The sequence below is a fragment of the Sphaerodactylus townsendi genome, linkage group LG06, assembly GCF_021028975.2.
Source record: "Sphaerodactylus townsendi isolate TG3544 linkage group LG06, MPM_Stown_v2.3, whole genome shotgun sequence".
Lineage (NCBI taxonomy): Eukaryota > Metazoa > Chordata > Lepidosauria > Squamata > Sphaerodactylidae > Sphaerodactylus > Sphaerodactylus townsendi.
Genome location: NC_059430.1, coordinates 129,055,660 through 129,074,842, shown reverse-complemented (window position 1 = coordinate 129,074,842; position 19,183 = coordinate 129,055,660). Strand labels below are relative to the sequence as shown.

The following is a 19,183-nucleotide window of genomic DNA, read 5'->3' as shown; positions in this document are numbered from 1 at the left end:
GGTTTTATTGACCTGTGTCAGCTGCTACCTCAAGGGCAGGAATTGTAGTCCATGAACATCTGGGGCACCAGAGTTGGACACCCCTGCTTTAGGCTGTCTGGCACATCTTGGCCCTCCAAAGCTTTCAGATGGTTTTATTGACCTGTGTCAGCTGCTACCTCAAGGGCAGGAATTGTAGTCCATGAACATCTGGGGCACCAGAGTTGGACACCCCTGCTTTAGGCTGTCTGGCACATCTTGGCCCTCCAAAGCTTTCAGATGGTTTTATTGACCTGTGTCAGCTGCTACCTCGAGGGCATGTTTTGTTCATGGGAAAATTTTCTGTAATAAATGAATATGGAGGTAGAGGGATCCACGACCAGTTCAGCCTCGCACATTCACATGGAAACAGACATCCACATCCGTGTCGCTGTTGTTCACTGGAAGAAAGGGTGTCGTTTGAACGGAGCCAAGGAACAGCTTCAGTAGGCCCAGGTCAAAAAGGGGTAGAAAGGGTTCTCATCTCAGAGACCTCAGCGGGATGGAGGAGGGCAGAGGCGGAGCTACCGGGGGCGGCGATGTGCGTGTGTGCGCATTGCACTGGGCATGCACCGGAGGGAGCGTACGTAAAATTGCCCCACCCTGTGGTGGTCCCCCTCCACACACACAGTTACCTTATTGAAACAGTGCAGGCTGAAGAAGTGGCCTGTTCCCTTCAGGCTGAAAACGGCCCAGTGGGAGCTACACTTCCCACCAGGCCGTTTTCAGCCTGAAGTGAACAGGCTGCTTTTCCAAGGTTAGCGAACCTTGCCTTGCTAAGGAGTGAGGGAGCAGGGCACATGCCCTTGGTGGGAAGCGAGAGAAAAAGCCACAGAAGTGCGCACTGGGCGCAGTATGGACCAGCTATGCCTCTGGAGGAGGAGGAGGAGGAGGAGGAGGAGGAGGAGGAGGAGGAGGAGGAGGAGGAGGAGAAAGAGCTGTCGAGTTACATCTGACTCATGACAATCCTAACTATGTGGTGTTTAAGGTAAGAGACGAGCAGGGATGGTTTGTGAGCAACTCTGGTCTTCTGTGGCAGTCTACTGACCATAGCTCATCCTGCTTAGCTACTAAACCAGTGGTGGCGAACCTTTGGCACTCCAGATGTTATGGACTACAATTCCCATCAGCCCCTGCCAGCACGGCCAATTGGCCGTGCTGGCAGGGCTCATGGGAATTGTAGTCCATAACATTTGGTGTGCCAAAGGTTTGCCACCACTGTACTAAACCCTGACAAACTCAGGCCTAAGTGGGCTATTCTGGCTGCTACGAGTGGTGAAATATGGAAAGAGGGCTGAAATTCGGGAGAGGTCCCAGGGTCCGGCCGGGAGGGGTCAGTGGGAGGGAAGCACCCACCCGATACTCAGTATCATCAGATTCTCTTCCTCAGGTCCCATCTGGACGATGAGCAGCGACCGGATCTGACCCAGGGATTCCAGCAAGTTCATGGTGTCTTCCACGGAGTTGGCGTTGATCGTGTACGCTTTGGGCAGGGCGCGGATCAATTCCCCGAGGCCGTCGTACTGCCGGTGGAGGAGGCTGAACATGACTCGCACCAGCTCCGGGCTCTGGATGAAGGATTCTTGGGCCCAGTGGACCATGGTGTGCGAGATCAACTCTTGCAGCGTGGCTGTGGGATCGAGACAAAAAGGGAAATAGCGGGCGAACGTGACTGCCCAGCCAATCAGGAGTGACGAGGGAGGCTGAGTTGGATCCAAGGAGGCTCTCGGCGCAGCCCCAATCCCCGAGGCAACAAGAACATAAGAACATAAGAACCAGCCTGCTGGATCAGACCAGAGTCCATCCAGTCCAGCCCTCTGCTACTCGCAGCGGCCCACCAGGTGCCTTTGGGAGCTCACGTCCAGGAGGTAAAAGCAATGGCCTTCTGCTGCTGCTGCTGCTGCTCCCGAGCACCTGGTCTGCTAAGACCTTTGCAATCTCAGATCAAAGAGGATCAAGATTGGTAGCCATAAATCGACTTCTCCTCCATAAATCTGTCCAAGCCCCTTTTAAAGCTATCCAGGTTAGTGGCCATCACCACCTCCTGTGGCAGCATATTCCAAACACCAATCACACGTTGCGTGAAGAAGTGTTTCCTTTTATTAGTCCTAATTCTTCCCCCCAGCATTTTCAATAGATGCCCCCTGGTTCTAGTATTGTGAGAAAGAGAGAGAAATGTCTCTCTGTCAACATTTTCTACCCCATGCATCATTTTATAGACTTCAATCATATCCCCCCCAGACGTCTCCTCTCCAAACTAAAGAGTCCCAAACGCTGCAGCCTCTCCTCATAAGGAAGGTGCTCCAGTCCCTCAACCATCCTCGTTGCCCTTCTCTGCACTTTTTCTATCTCTTCGATATCCTTTTTGAGATGTGGCGACCAGAACTGGACACAGGACTCCAAGTGCGGTCGCACCACGGCTTTATATAAGGGCATGACAATCCTTGCAGTTTTATTCTCAACAAACTTCTCTTTCCTCTCATCCTCCCATTCACAGGATTTCAGTTTTGAAATGAGACAACTATGAAGGGGTATGATAGCAGTGGACAGAATTATGCACCAAGAGGAGAGAGAGTAGATGAAGGTATTTCTTTTCTCCCTCTCCCAAATTACTACAACTCCCAGGCAGCCAATGAAGCTGATGGGAAGGCGGAACAGAATGGTCCATAACGTTATGGCTAACCCTCCCGCCCCTGCATTGTGGCATACCTTCCATGCAAAAGTATAACTTTTAAAATTCTTTTTCAACACATAAGCTACGTAGAACTACATTATAACATGCTTTAGAAACTTTTAAGCAGTGGTGGGATCCAAAAATTTTAGTAACAGGTTCCCACGGTGGTGGGATTCAAACTGTGGCGTAGTGCCAATGGGGTTGGGCGGGGCACGACGGGGGCGTGGCTGGGCATTCTGGGGGCGGGGCATTCCTGGGCGGGGCTGTGGCAAGGATGCAGCCGCTGCACCGGTCCTTGGGCAGGGAACGAATGCACGCAGGCGCAGGCTGCCACGCATGCCGGTGCACCTCCTGCTAGACTGCTTCAAGTTCTGCGCGCTACTGCTGAGAGGAGGGGCATAACTAAGGCCAAAATCACGTGGCAAAATCACCCATTAGTAACCCCCTCTCGGCACACACAAAATAATTAGTAACCTACTCTCAGGAACCTGTGAGAACCTGCTGGATCCCACCTCTGCTTTTAAGGGCTGGTCTTTGACCGCAATAATAAAATTCAATTCGATTATAACATGCTCAGATTGTTCATTTATGTGTTTTATAATGTGATTTTAATTTTTAAAAGAATAGGGTCATTGCTATCTGTTTTACACATTGGCTGACTATCCATGGGGCAGCTGCTGCACGGCAGCTGGAGTGTGTCAGGGCAAGAAATCTTGTCCTGGCACGCTTCATTCTGCCCCGCCTGTGCTTCTAAGAGCATTTCTGATGCGACTTTTGCTCCAGAGTGGGGAAAGAGTAGGGCAGAGCCTGCCGTGCGTAATCGGTCTTTAATTGAATTAAAGTCTACATTCTGTATTAAATCCCCTGACAGAGCAAACTGCGAAATACACAAGGATCTAGAACCGTGGTGGCGAACCTTTGGCACTCCAGATGTTATAGACTACAATTCCCATCAGCCCCTGCCAGAATGGCCAATTGGCCATGCTGGCAGGGGCTGATGGGAATTGTAGTCCGTAACATCTGGAGTGTCAACGGTTCGCCACCACTGATCTAGAAGAATACACAGGGATCTAAACTCTCAGTCTTGTATCTTGCACTCCTTCATTTTCTCCTGCCCACTCATGCGGACGTATTTTTCCCCTGGTTGCGGTGTGAGACAGGATGCTGTAGATGGGCCACTGGTTTGATCCAGAGTTCTTCTGGAGGCCTCGGCCTCTATGCCCTGCGTTGTGCATAGAGATGGGCCAAACAACTCTAGAAACCTTGGCATGGAAAAGGGCCATAAAATATTGGCTGCATATACATTTTCTAGTGGGTTCCAATAGCTATATTCCCTCTCTGTTATCAGATCACTTTATTTCAGAATGGTATGCTTTGATCTTTAGAAAGGTTGAAGCTGTCGGTTTCCCCTTGGAATCACTCCTTATGCTCACAAAGGTGGAAGCCTTCAGACTAGTTAAGAATAGGCTCTTGGATCTTGATTTTCATAATTTGACTCTTGCCGCCAAGACAACCTGTTCTCCGACTACATTATTAATCCCATGCGAGCGTGGAATTATGGCAGCATATCTTCGTCTGCTGATTAATCCCACCCAGAGGAGAGCCTTGGCTACTGCAAGATGTAATGTGCTGCCATCAGCTCTGCTGGAGGGAAGATTCAAGAATATGGAACATTCTAAAAGAGTTTGTTCATGTGATAGGACTACGGTGGAAACACTTGACCATTCTCTGTTTGTATGCACTAAATATGATAAGATATGCATGAAATACATGAACTCCATTTTCTTGCAATGTTCTCAGTGGCAAGAGTGTTATAAGATACCCAATCTCCTGAACAGCTCTGATGTGCTCTTTTGTGAAACTGTTGCAAATTTTATACTGGAAATTAGTAATTTTAACTGTATTTCTTAACCTTGTTTTGCTTTAAAATATTGTCCTGTTTTGTATTCCAATAAAGGCTTGTGTGTGGTCAAAAAAATATGCCCTGTGGTTGGACCTCCAAAGGAACTGGCTTCCCACTGTGTGAGACAGGACGCTGGACTAGATAGACTGCTGGTCTGATCCAGCAGGGCTCTTCTGATGTCCTTATGAAGGCCTTGGCCTCTATGCCCTGTTGCTGGACCTCCAGAGGAACTGGGTTCCCCCTGTGTGAGACTAGATGCTGGACTAGATGGACCCTCACTGGTCTGATCCAGCAGGGCTCTTCTGATGTCCTTATGAAGGCTTCGGCCTCTATGCCCTGTTGCTGGACCTCCAGAGGAACTGGTTGGCCACTGTGTGAGACTAGATGCTGGACTAGATAGACCACTGGTCTCTGAATCCCAGCCAGGGAGCTCTTCTGATATGTTCTTACTTGGCTAAGTGGCCTATACTCGGCCTCTATGCTTACTAATGGTTGACCTCCAGAGGAACTGGGTTCCCCCTGTGTGAGACCAGATGCTGGACTAGATGGACCACTGGTCTGATCCAGGACGACTCTTCTGATGTTCTTATGAAGACCTCGACCACTATGCCCTGCGGTTGACCTCCAGAGGAACTGGGTTCCCCCTGTGTGAGACCAGATGCTAGACTAGATCGACCACTGATCAGATCCAGCAGGGCTCTTCTGATGTCCTTATGTAGGCCTCGGCCTCTATGCCCTGTGGTTGACCTCCAGAGGAACTGGGTTCCCCCTGTGTGAGACTAGATGCTGGACTAGATGGACCGCTGGTCAGATCCAGCAGGGCTTTTATCTGTTGTCTTTTCTAGGATTTCAACCAAAAGGACTAAAAACATACTCCCCGAGATCCTGTTTGCCTCGTTCCTACTAATTCAACTTCTTAAAAGAAGTTAGGACCACTCACAAGTTCCACCACAGGCATCTTTGAACATTCACTCCAACTCTTTCAACAAGAAGTAAAGGTCTTTTTTGGATCTAAACCGGAAGCGACCAACACAGTTCGGCTGGATTCCTGTCCCACTGCCCAGAACCTAAATAGCACATCCCCCTTCACTGTTCTCTCCCTTGACTGCTCTGTTACACCCACTAGGCATTGGCTCCTCCTCGGGGGTCTGTTCCTCTTCTGGCTCCTCCTTCTTGCGAAAGCTCATCACTTTATCCACTAAACTCATCAGCCGCCGGTGGAAAGACTGGTCTTCTGTCTGCTCTTCCTCTTCGCCCTCCGCTTGGATGCCTGTTGGAGAAATGGTGACATTAATGAGTTTTTTGCATCCAGAGTGGCCAATTTGAGGAACATGTCGATATCAACGCAGGGACTGTTGACTGCCCGATAAATCGTGCTCTGTGGATGAAAGATGCAAGAAAGAGAGTTCCAGACTACAGAGCAGGGGCGTAATGTCGATTGGACAAGGTGGGCAGCTGCCCAGGGCATCACCTTGTGGGGGGCACCAAAAATGCAGGGTTTGTTTGGGGGTATTTTTAGTGGTTTTCCGTTTTTGCCCTGCAGGGGGCGCAGTTTTTAGGCTAACGGCACCAAAATTTCAGCGTATCATCAAGAGACTGTCCTTATGCTACCCACCACGTTTGGTGCACTTTGGTTCAGGGAGTCCAAAGTTATGGACTCCCAAAGGGGGTGCCCCCATCCCCCACTGTTTCCAATGGGAGCTAATAGGAGATGGGGGCTACACCTTTGAGGGTCCATAACTTTGGCCCCCCTGAACCAAAATGCACCAAACTTGGGGGATAGCATAAGGACAGTCTCCTGTTGATACACTGAAATTTTAGTGGTGATATGTCTAAAAATGCACCCCCTGCAGGCACCAATGACCTGGTGCAAAAAAAATTTTTTGGTTGGTCGTGGTGGGGTGGGCATGGGGGGTGGGCATCCAACTCAGGTTTTGCCCAGGGCTCCAGTTTGCCTTGTTACACCCCTGCTACAGAGACATTTGTATTTTTAGATTTAAACAGGGGCAGACTGGCCTGATCTTGTCAGCTCTTGGAAGACTCACTGTTAAAACTTTTGATGTTAATAGAGTTCTTATAGCAGCATAACAGAGAATCATGCCTAGTCTTATACTGGGCCTGACCAGCGGTGGGATCCAGCAGGTTCTCACCAGTTCCCGAGAGTAGGTTACTAATCATTTGTGTGCGCTGAGAGGGGGTTACTAATTGGGTCTGCTTTTCCGTCTCCACACCCTCGCCTCCCCCTCTCTTCTTCTTTCTCATAGCCTGGAGCTTGCTGGCTAGTAAGAGGAGGGACCCTTTAACTACTGTTGGGTCCAGGGGACTCTTCAGTTGTTTCTGTTGGCAGTAGACGATAGGACTTGCTATGATGAGTTTAAATTATGGACAGAAAGATACCAGCTGGAAATTAGGAACTTTTTTTTTTATAGTAACAGAGAAATTATTAATGCCCCGCCCCCGGAATGCCTGGCCACGCCCCCGTCATGCCTCGCCCAGCCCCATTGGAGCTACGCCACTGTTTGAATCCCACCACCATGGGAACCTGTTACTAAAATTTTTGGATCCCACCACTGGGCCTGACCATAAGAACATAAGAACATAAGAACTAGCCTGCTGGATCAGACCAGAGTCCATCTAGTCCAGCATTCTGCTACTCACAATGGCCTTCTGCTGCTGCTGCTCCTGAGCACCTGGTCTGCTAAGGCATTTGCAATCTGAGATCAAGGAGGATCAAGATTGGTAGCCATAGATTGACTTCTCCTCCATAAATCTGTCCAAGCCCTTTTGAAAGCTGTCCAGGTTAGTGGCCATCACCACCTCCTGTGGCAGCATATTCCAAACACCAATAACTCCATAACTGATGTTCCATATCTGATATCTGATGACCATAACTCTCCTCCTGATGGGAGGTGGGTCCTTCCCAGGCTGACCTGGGAATCCACATCCTGTTGTTACTTTGGTCACCTGGGGTAGAGATAAGGAGGCCAAGCCGCATTCCTTTCCAACTGAGAGGGAAGAGTCAGGTTTCTCTGGAAAGGAGGTGTGTGGTCTGGAGTGGGGCGGTCAGTCATTTGCTTTCTGTATTTGGAAAGGATTCTCCAGTTCTATCAATAAACGTCTGGTAGCCTGTTTTACCTGAACCGCTGTTTCTGAATAAAGACTTTTGCTAAAAACAAAAGTGCTATTCCTGAACAGTCCGGGAGGCCCTGACCCAAAGTTGCAGAGGAAGGTGGGTCTCTGCCTCTCACGCGAGCATCACAGCTGTGTGTAGATCGGCTGTCAGGACTTTTGGGTGGGCTGCAGGGGAGAAAGGGACAGAGGCAGAGGTGCGTCTTACCGCAGTGAGACAGCAAGTCAGCGTGGAATTCCAGCAGCTCGTCCCGGATTTCTTCAGGCACCGGGCATTCCTCCTCGTCAGCACCGTTCTTAAAATGCAGGAGCATGTTTATCTGTTGGAAAGAGGAGGACACACCGGTTGCGGCAGAGGTAGACTATCTACCAGTATGCCTTTGGCTGAGGGATACACGCATCAACCTCCCTTACAATGAATCGGAGCCTCAGTCCATCTGGCGCAGTATTGTCTGCTCACTTTGGCAGTGCCTCTCTGGGAACATCTACTTTACATTACTTCAGTGAGCTCTGCATGGGGCGGCCCTTGAAGACTGTCTGGGAGCTACAGTTGGTACCGAACACTGTGACCCACATGAAAAGGCAGGCTCAAAATGTACTGTCGAAGGCTTTCACGGCCGGAATCACGGCCAGGGGCTGTGTGGTTTCCGGGCTGTATGGCCGTGTTCTAGCAGCATTCTCTCCTGACGTTTCGCCTGCATCTGTGGCTGGCATCTTCAGATCCCCTGAAGATGCCAGCCACTATCAGATCCTCTGAAGATGCCAGCCACAGATGCAGGCGGAACGTCAGGAGAGAATGCTGCTAGAACACAGTCATACAGCCCGGAAACCACACAGCACCACAGGCTGAAAATGTTTTAAGTAATAAAGCAATAATAAAATACCAGTCTGGGGGTTTCTGCCCTGCCAGCAGCCCTATAATGGAACAGATCTTTGGTCCATCAACGCAAGTATTGTCTGTTCAGACCAGAAGCTGATCTCTAGCATCGCAGGTCACCTGATGCCTGGTCTTTTAAACACAAGATGGCAGTTATTGAACCTGGGACTTCCCACATACCAGGGAGAGGCTGCACTGCTGAGCTGCAACCCCGCCCCACAGCCCTTTATGGATTTGTTCATCCATACAGGGAACAGCAGTGGCGCTGTGGTTAAGAGCAGGCGCACTCTAATCTGGAGGAACCGGGTTTGATTCCCAGCTCTGCCGCTTGAGCTGTGGAGGCTTATCTGGGGAATTCAGATTAGCCTGTACACTCCCACCCACGCCAGCTGGGCTAGTCCAGGGATCTGCAACCTGCGGCTCTCCAGATGTTCATGGACTACAAATCCCATCAGCCCCTGCCAACATGGCCAATTGGCCGTGAGGGGGGGGTGATGGGAATTGCAGTCCATGAACATCTGGAGAGCCGCAGGTTGCAGATCTCTGGGCAGGTACCAGTTCTTCTGAGCTCTCTCATCTCCACCCACCTCACAGGGTGTTTGTTGTGAGGGTGGGGGAAAGGGAAAGGAGTTTGTAAGCCCCTTTGAGTCTCCTTACAGGAGAGAAAGGGGGGATATAAATCCAACTCTTCTTCTTCTTCATACAGCACGTAGCACACGGCTGGTATTAAAACGCCCAATAACAGTGATGCCAGTGATGCGGATAGATCAAGCTCATTTGTTTCACATGCCAGCAGTGATTCAGAACCTGCATCATTCAAAGTACGCTCTGATCCCTGAAAGATCTTGCAAGTATCTTAATTTGCAAGTATAATAGGGTTGTGCGGTAGCTCTATTCATCTGAGGCAACCACTGGGAAATCTGATGATTCCCTACAGGCGTAGCCAGGGCTCCTGGAGGCGAAGTTAAAAAATGGTCAACAAACTTCCTTGGAAAAGATGTTTGCTTTTCACTACAGATCTCTCTTTGCTACAGGCAGCCAGACTGAAATGAAACTTTACTTCACATACACGCTACAGGGGTCAGTGCTATCAGTCACAGACCAGGAAAGGGATTTGGGCGTCTTAGTTGATAGTTCCATGGGAATGTCAACTCAATGCATGGCAGCTGTGAAAAAGGCAAACTCTATGCTGGGGATAATTAGGAAAGGAGTTGATAATAAAACTGCAAGGATTGTCATGCCCTTATATAAAGCCGTGGTGCGACCGCACTTGGAGTCCTGTGTTCAGTTCTGGTCACCACATCTCAAAAAGGATATCGAAGAGATAGAAAAAGTGCCGAGAAGGGCAATGAGGATGATTGAGGGACTGGAGCACCTTCCCTATGAGGAGAGGCTGCAGCGTTTGGGGCTCTTTAGTTTGGAGAGGAGACGTCTGAGGGGGGATATGATTGAAGTCTATAAAATTATGCATGGGGTAGAAAATGTTGACAGAGAGAAATTTTTCTCTCTTTCTCACAATACTAGAACCAGGGGGCATCCATTGAAAATGCTGGGGGGAAGAATTGGGACTAATAAAAGGAAACACTTCTTCATGCAACGTGTGATTGGTGTTTGGAATATGCTGCCACAGGAAGTGGTGATGGCCACTCACCTGGATAGCTTTAAAAAGGGCTTGGACAGATTTATGGAGGAGAAGTTGATCTATGGCTACCAATCTTGATCCTTCTTGATCTCAGATTGCAAATGCCTTAGCAGACCAGGTGATCGGGAGCAGCAGCAGCAGAAGGCCATTGCTTTCCCATCCTGCATGTGAGCTCCCAAAGGCACCTGGTGGGCCACTGCGAGTAGCAGAATGCTGGACTAGATGGACTCTGCTCTGATCCAGCAGGCTAGTTCTTATGTTCTTATGCTCTTAAATGTGTTCTAGAGAGCAGCTTTTTCAAGGGGGAGGGAGGTGTTTATTTATTACAAATATTTATTAACTGCTTTTCTACCTTGCGGCACTCAAGGCCACTTTTAATATAAATCACACCACGGTGATGTATTGTAGGTACTAAAAGATACTGCCGGTCAGTATAAACGTACGTTTATGTTTTTACACAAATAGTTTGTGATGTTATGATGCAGGGGCGTAACGAGGCAAACTGGAGCCCTGGGCAAAACCTGAGTTTGATGCCCCCCCCCATGGGCGGCGGAGCTCCCCCATTCTCCTCCCCCCCCCCCGCTGGCTGAACTTAGGTGCCCCCCCTTACCAGAGAAAGGGTGCAAGATGCGGGAGGCGGGCGGCAGCGGGAAGCGGCGGCATCCAGGGGAGAGCGGCACAGTCAGTGGGTTGGCAAGGTGCACGTGCACCCCTGACTGCTAGTCCTGCCACCCCACAAAGATCCATCCAAGGACGCAGCGGGGCTGGCAAGAGGTGGAGCACAGGCAGCAAGGCTTAGTGGTTCAGCTTTGCCCGATCCACAGATCGGGCCGAGATGAGCCGATTTGGAGGCGATCGGAGGGCCAAGAGCCTGAGCCCACCCCCTCCAAACTCTGCACGATCCAAACATCCGAGATTCTTGGATATGTTTTTATTTTTTTGTGTTTTTTGCATTTTGGCCTGCAGGAGACGCATTTTTAGAGATATCGGCACCAAAGTTTCAGAATATCATCAGGAGACTGTCCTGATGATACCTCCGAGGTTTGGTGCAGTTTGGTTCAGGGGGTCCAAAGTTATGGACACCCAAAGGAGTAGCCCCTATCCCCCATTGTTTCCAATGAGAGCTAAGGAGATGGGGGCTGCACCTTTGAGGGTCCATAACTTTGCCCCCCCGAACCAAACTTCACCAAACCTGGGGGGTGTCATCAGGACAGTTTCCTGAAGATACCCTGAAGTTTTGGTGTTGATAGCTTAACAATTGCACCCCTGACAGGCACCCCCAGAAATTTGCCCAAGAACCTTACTTCTGCATTGATTTTTTCCATTGATGTCAATGGGGAATTTCTGGTGCAGCCTGTGGGGTGCACATTTCTGAAGGCACAATCACAAAGCTTTCAGGGAATCTTCAGGAGACTGTTCTGATGACACCCTCCAAGTTTGGCGAAGTTTGGTTCAAGGGGTCCAAAGTTATGGACCCTCAAAGGTGCAGCCCCCATCTCCTTAGCTCCCATTGGAAACAATGAGGGATAGGGGCTACCTCTTTGGAGGTCCATACCTTTGGACCCCATGAACCAAACTTCACCAAACTGGGAGGGTATCATCAGGACAGTCTCCTGAAGATACTCTGAAAGGTTGGTGCCGATATCTCTAAAAATGCGCCCCCTGCAAGCCAAAACGTGAAAAACACCAAAAAATAAAAATGCAGGAGCATGCCCTGCAAAATTCCTGAGCCCTGGGCAGCTGCCCACATTGCCCAATGGACATTACGCCACTGTTATGATGTCATTTTCCCTAGTTAGTCACCTCCAACTAGAAAGGCAGCATATAAGTGTCTGAAATAAGTAAATGAATAAAAGTAGACAAACAGATGTGGGAAGAAGTATTCACTGAAGGTAGAAAGTACTAGGTTCAAACTTAGATTCTGGTGCCACTGGACTCAGACATAGATTCTGGTGCCACTCAACTCCAATCTAGTTTCTGGTGCTGCTACACCCCAATTTAGATCCTGACGCTACTGGGCTTAAACCTAGATCCTGGTGCCACTCAACTCCAATCTAGTTTCTGGTGCTGCTACACCCCAATTGAGATCCTGACGCTACTGGGCTCAAACCTAGATCCTGGTGCCACTCAACTCCAATCTAGTTTCTGGTGCTGCTACACCCCAATTGAGATCCTGACGCTACTGGGCTCAAACCTAGATCCTGGTGCCACTCAACTCCAATCTAGTTTCTGGTGGTGCCACACCCCAATTGAGATCCTGACGCTGCTGGGCTCAAACCTAGATCCTGGTGCCACTCAACTCCAATCTAGTTTCTGGTGGTGCCACACCCCAATTGAGATCCTGACGCTGCTGGGCTCAAACCTAGTTCCTGGTGCCACTCAACTCCAATCTAGTTTCTGGTGCTGCTACACCCCAATTGAGATCCTGACGCTGCTGGGCTCAAACCTAGTTCACCTATGGTGCCACTCCAGCTCCAATCCTAGTTTCCTGGTGCTGCTACACCCCAATTTGTTGAGATCCTGGCGGCTGCTGGGCTCAAAGCTACAGATCCCTGGGTGCCACTCCAGCTCCCAGTCTACGGATTTCTGGTGGTTGCCACACCCCAGGTGAGGATCCCTGGCAGCTGCTGGGCTCAAACCTAGATCCTGGTGCCACTCAACTCCAATCTAGTTTCTGGTGCTGCTACACCCCAGTTGAGATCCCTGGCTGCTGGGCTCCAGAGCCTACGAATCACTGGGTGCCACTCAGCTCCAATCTGGTTTCACCTGGTGCTGCCACACACCCCAGGTGGAGATCCTAGGCAACTACTGGGCTCAAGAGCCTGGATCCTGGTGCCACTCAACTCCAGCGAATCCCTGAGCGTTTCTGGTCGCTGCTACGCACCCCGGTTGGGGATCCTGGCTGCTACTGGGCTCAAACCCTAGATCCTGGTGCGCACTCAACTCCAATGGTTTCTGGATTGCTGCTACACACCCCAGTTGGAGATCCTGGCAGCTACTGGGCTCAAACCCTACGATCCTGGGTGCGCACTCCAACTCGGAAATCCCTAGTTTCTGGTGGTGCTACACCCCAATTTAGATCCTGACGCTGCTGAGCTCAAACCTAGATCCTGGTGCTGAAAGACCTGAATCTGGATTCTGATGCTGGCGGACTCCAATCAAGCCTTTGCTTGGTCAGTGGGTGCCTTTACCCCCTGCCCCACCCCGCCCAGCCTTGTCATTTGCTGGGAGCGTCAGGAAAACCATTAAGAGATCTGAAACTTGGACACTGCAGGAACCTGTCATTTCCCAGGAACGTGGTCCCACCAACCTCGCCCCCTTCCCCACGTCCTCACCTGCTCCTGTGGAGGCGAGCGGAATTCCCGGGTGCGGCGAGCCGTCTCCGCGGCCGACATGGTGAACGCCAGCATCAGGGTGTTATAGCGCTGCCTCTGGTTGGTCTGCAGGTTCTCCATGTACAACTCCGAGAAGGCGATGATGGCCTCCACGCGGTGCTGCAGCTCGCGGTCGCAGAAAAACTGCAGCAGGTTGCACATCTGCGAGGGAAAGGAAAGGCCGCAGCTGCATGTGTGCCAGATGACCAGGGGTTGGGGGGGAGCATGAGTCCTGCTTCCCCAGAGCCTGTCTGATCCGTTTTAGAGGATAGCCAGTCTGCCGTAGGAGAGCTAGATTCTAGTCCAGTAGCGTGCTAAGTGGCGAACGAGATGTTTTGTTCAGCTTCCGCAACACCCCTCCCACCTTATTTACTTATTTATTAAATTTGTAGGCCGCCTCATCCCCGAAGGGCTCAAGGCGGCTCCCAACATGGCTGTTCCCAACAGCAAATAATACAACATAAAATTAAGCCATTAAAACTCAGCAGCAATTAATAAATAAATTAAAACAACCAGATTGTGTAAACACATATATACACAGGCGCCCGATCTAAGGCCAAAGAAAGAAAAGGAAGAAGAAGGAAGGGGAGGAGATAGGCAGGGCTCAAGGTGGAATTAGGGCCCGACCAGATGGTCTAGGTTGGCAGTTTTGATTTAATGGGGGGCGGTGGAACCGCGGCCGGCCCCTCCAAAAGCCCGGTGGAATAGCTCTGTCTTACAGGCCCTGCGGAACTCTCCAAGGCCCCGCAGGGCCCGGACAGCTGGAGGTAGAACATTCCACCAGGCAGGGGCCAGAGCCGTAAAGGCCCTGGCCCAAGTCGAGGCCAGCCGCATCCTCAAGGGCCTGGGATCACCAGCAGTTCTGCCGCCATTGATCGTAGCAGCCTATGTGGGACATAGGGGGTGATGCGGTTCCTTCTGACTGGAATTTTAAGGGTCGAGGAATCTCCATTCCTACTTGCATCTGACGAAGGAAGTTTTGGCTCTCGAAAGCTTCATGCATCGAAAATCTTATTGGTCTCTGAGCTGCCTCTAGCTCTTCCATCAGATCCATGTTTGGCTGGACTCTGGTTTCAGATGTCATTTGCCGACCTTCCCCCCACCTTTGACCCTCTCAAAATGTCTGCTCTGCCAAACCCCTAGCCTCCCCCCCCACACACACACATACACACACATACACACCTCAACATCAACTCTCAGTTCTGTGCTCCTCTCAATTCCTTACTTCTCTGCTCTGGCCAAGTATCAGCTATTTTCTGCTCCACTCCCCGGTCCTTTCTGCATTAGAAAGCCCTCTGTTTTCTGTACTACAATCCCTTCTATCCAGTGGCGGGATCCAAAAATTTTAGTAACAGGTTCCCATGGTGGTGGGATTCAAACTGTGGCATAGCACCAATGGGGCTGGGCGGGGCACAACGGGGGCGTGGCCGAGCATTCCGGGGGTGGTGCATTCCTAGGTGGGGCTGTGGCAAGGACGCAGCCGGTGCGCCGGTCCTTGGGCAGGAAACGAATGCACGCAGGCGCAGGCTGCCACGCATGCCGGTGCACCTCGTGCTAGACTGCTTCAAGTTCTGCGCGCTACTGCTGAGAGGAGGGGCGTAACTAAGGCAAAAATCACATGGCAAAATCACCAATTGGTAACCCCCTCTCGGCACACACAAATAATTAGTAACCTACTCTCGGGAACCTGTGAGAACCTGCTGGATCCCACCTCTGCTTCTATCAAGTCTGAAGCTGCCAAGCTTTTCATCTTAGAACTTCTTGCCCCATGTCCCTTCTTGGCTCCACCCTCTCCCCATTCCCATTCCCATTCCCCTCCTCTTTCTCCTCTTCTCTTTGTGCCATCCAATTTCAAATTCCAAGTCTGCAGGGAGAAACCATCTTGTTATCGCTATCTCTAACAGTAAACTGGCCGGCTCACGTGCCAGATCGTAGAAACAGTTAAACTGGACCACCTAGAGATGACTTTGTACTCGAAGGACTCGCTAGGATAGTTAACAAAAAAATATGAACTCTCAATTTAACAAAAAAAAGTAAAACAAAAGACTGTGAACCTGCCTGTTGAGAAATAATTATGCTTTGGGAAGCCGGAAATGTTGAGGGCAGGAAATGTTGAGAGCAGGAAATGTTGAGGGCAGGAAATGTTGAGAGCAGGAAATGTTGAGAGCAGGGAAGAGTCCCCAAGATTAGGTGAATTATCAGGAAGGGAGACAAAGCAGACAGGAAAGTCATGAAGACGGCATTTTACCTGCAACTTGACAGACTCGGGAAGGGTCATCTGCAACAGGCCTTCCTCCAATCCTTCCTCATCTTCCTTGGCCTCCACCTCCCCAGCCTCGATGGCTTTCAGCTCCCTCTTGTCTCCTTCCTCGGCCTCCTCCTTCTGTCCCCCTCCTGCCTCTTTCTCTGCCCCTTCTTCTTCCTCTTCCTCTAGTGCTTCCTCCTCCTCCTCCTCCTCCTCCTCCTCAGGCACCTCTCCTTCGCCTTCTTCACCCCCCTCTTCGCCAGCCTCGGCTGCCTCCTCCTCTTTCGACTCGCTAAACACGTTGGGCTCGATCATCTTGAGGATGTGGCGGACGTCCTCGTCCTCGAAGACAGCCATGATGAGGAGGGTGCAGATCAGCTTGAGGACCGGCACGAACTGGAACTCCACGCTGCCTCCCACAGGGTCCCGGGTGTGCTGCCCGCCATCTTGGACAGCCTCGGTCAGCATGGTGACGGCTTTCACCTTCAGGATTTCCAAGGGGATAAACGGGCTCTGCTGGTACAGCTCGGAGTTGGTGCTGATGAAACAGATGTCGGAAAAGTGTAGCGGAGGGCGTAAACAGGCGCTCATGCCCACGCCGGGTAAGCCCGGCTTCTTGCTGCCATGTGGGAAAAGGGTGATACTCTTGGTCTCCTCCGTCATGGGGACAATGTACTCGTTGTTCATCATGAGGCGGCCGCGTTTGGCTGACTCCAGGTGCATGCTGATCAGCAGGTCGTAATAGCCGCTGCGCAGCAGGCCCGGCAGATGGTTGCTGTCGATGGTGTACAGCAACTGCGACTCGTCCACGTGGCTGCACAGGGCGTGCGCCACCCGGTTGTTACCCAGGGCACAGACGGCGCAATACAGCTTCAAGGTGTGCGAGTGGAACTTCAGGAGGTCCAACCGTTCAGACAGCTCCAGGATGTCGATGCACCTGGTGGAGAGGTGGGAGGGAAAGGATCTAACGTTAGGGGGCACCTGGATGGAATGGGTAATGGATGGTTGATGGCCACACAGCAAGTATGCAAACCACCAAAGAAAAGAACAGGCACGTTTCCACTGGGGCACCCCCCAAAGTTGTTGTGAGAAGCCAGTCATGATTGGCCACGTCCTGTAGCATAGGACAGCTGGATTCCATCCCACACATTCTCCTGAACTGCGTATTATACCAAGAACTCCGATCCAGCCTGCTATCCCAAGCTATAGACCCTGTGATTGATTATACTGAATCAGATAAAGTAATTATGCTTTTAAATTGTCAGGATTTTCATTGTTGCCTTATAGTGGCAAAGTTTTTGTCAGAAGTTTGTAAACTGAATGTATGACAAACGCGAAGTTTTTTACTATTCACTTTTTAAATGGAACTGTATTTTTTTTTTTAATAAAAATTAAATAATGTTTAAACAGTTATTTTTTAACTGGAACTATATTTTTTACTGGAACTCTATATTTTTTAACTGGAACTATATTTTAACTGGAAATAGCGTGTATATGCCAAATATCGTGTATATGCCAATAAAGGCGAATTTAATTGAATTGAATGGCCACGCGTTTATTATTTATTTATTCATTTAAAATGTTTTTATGCTGCCTTTCCGTCCAATCAGGATCCACAAGGCAGTGAACATTAAAAAAAACACTCATTTCAGAGCGCAGTCATGTTGGTCTGGAGCAGAACAGTTAGATTCAAATCCAGCAGCTCCTTATAGACCGACAAGATTTTCAGAGTATACGCTTTTGAGAGTTGAGCTCCTTATAGAAGAAGAAGAAGAGTTTGGATTTATATTCCCCCTTTCTCTCCTGTCGGAGACTCAAAGGGGCTTACAATCTCCTTGCCCTTCCTCCCTCACAACAAACACCCTGTGAGGTAGGTGGGGCTGGGAGAGCTCCGAGAAGCTGTGACTAGCCCAAGGTCACCCAGCTGGCGTGTGTGGGAGTGCACAGGCTAATCTGAATTCCCCAGAGAAGCCTCCACAGCTCAGGCGGCAGAGCTGGGAATCAAACCCGGTTCCTCCAGATTAGATACATGAGCTCTTAACCTCCTACGCCACTGCTGCTCCGACAAGATTTTCAGAGTATACGCTTTTGAGAACTCCCCTTGTCAGATATGATTTTTTTTAAAAATTAAAACACTGGAAGAACTAAAAATACAGTTAAAATTAGAAAAGTATTCAATTCAAACATAGAGCATCAAATGTTTAATTGTTAGAATTACTCTCTGGTTTTATTGCTGCCTTTTAATGTTTTAATTAATTTATATTGTTACTTCTATCTGTTGTACACCGCCCGGAGCCCTGCGGGGATGGGGCGGTATAGAAGCCTCAAAAATAAATGAATGAATGAATGAATGAATGAATGAATGAATGAATGAATGAATGAATGAATGAATGCTAGTTTACTGGTGATCCACAGCCCCAGAGAAGTCTGGCTTGCTTCAGCCTAGCCCAGGGCCTTTTCAGCCCCGGCCTTGGCCTAGTGGACCACTCTTCTGAAGGGACAGTACAAGCAGGAGTCTATTGGGGTCCACCCCACACCACCTGGTGCCAGGGAGGGCTTTATTTCAGGCAAGACTTTGTTTTAAAACAGGTCTCTCTCTTCTCTTCGCTTGCAATGGCGATCCAGATACATACTGTGTTTCCCCGAATGTAAGACAGTGTCTTAAATTAATTTTTGCTCCCAAAGATGCGCTATGTCTTAATTTTCTGTGTTCTGTTTGTCGGGCATGCTTCCAAACAAAAACTTTGCTATGTCTTACTTTTGGGGGATGCCTTATATTTCGCACTTCAGCAAAACCTCTACTATGTCTTATTTTTCGGGGATGTCTTATATTAGGGGAAACAGGGTAGAGAGACACAATGTGCGTGTGTGTATAGAGGGGAAGGAAGGGCAGAGGTGGGATCCAGCAGGTTCTCACCAGTTTCCGAGAGTGGGTTACTAATTATTTGTGTGTGCCGAGAGGGGGTTACTAATTGGGTCTGCTTTTCCGTTAGAAATTCCATTAGGCCCAAAAATCATAAAGTCCTGTTGTTTCCTATGTGGCTGGTTAGCGAAGGTAGAAAACGGGATAATTCTCCCTGTTGGGCTGTTTTAAAAACATGTTCTAGAAATATGGTAAAGTTCCTGGTTGAAGGAAAGCATCCTTCTTTTGATTTCCAGAAACAAAATGAAGTATTTGAAAGTATTAAGTATTTGACAGGCAGTCAATTAGAGGAGAAGTCGTTGTTTCTGTTGGCAGTAGATGATAGGACTTGCTAGAATGAGTTTAAATTATGGACAGAAAGATACCAGCTGGAAATTAGGAACTTTTTTTTCACAGTA

At 49.6% G+C, this 19,183-nt stretch overlaps 1 protein-coding gene across 1 annotated transcript in view; it reads right to left on the bottom strand.

Annotated features, from left to right (window-relative positions):
* Positions 1-1,352: 1,352 nt before the first annotated feature.
* The window catches only part of LOC125435541 (ryanodine receptor 1-like), a 28,381-nt gene continuing 10,550 nt past the window's right edge, over positions 1,353-19,183 (bottom strand). Inside the window, exons 8-12 of the mRNA XM_048501734.1 lie at positions 15,866-16,799; positions 13,579-13,779; positions 7,933-8,044; positions 5,719-5,865; positions 1,353-1,648 (exon numbers count right to left, since the gene is read on the bottom strand). Of these exons, the coding sequence (XP_048357691.1) occupies positions 1,353-1,648; positions 5,719-5,865; positions 7,933-8,044; positions 13,579-13,779; positions 15,866-16,799 (1,690 nt within the window). The remainder of the gene's footprint in view (positions 1,649-5,718; positions 5,866-7,932; positions 8,045-13,578; positions 13,780-15,865; positions 16,800-19,183) is intronic.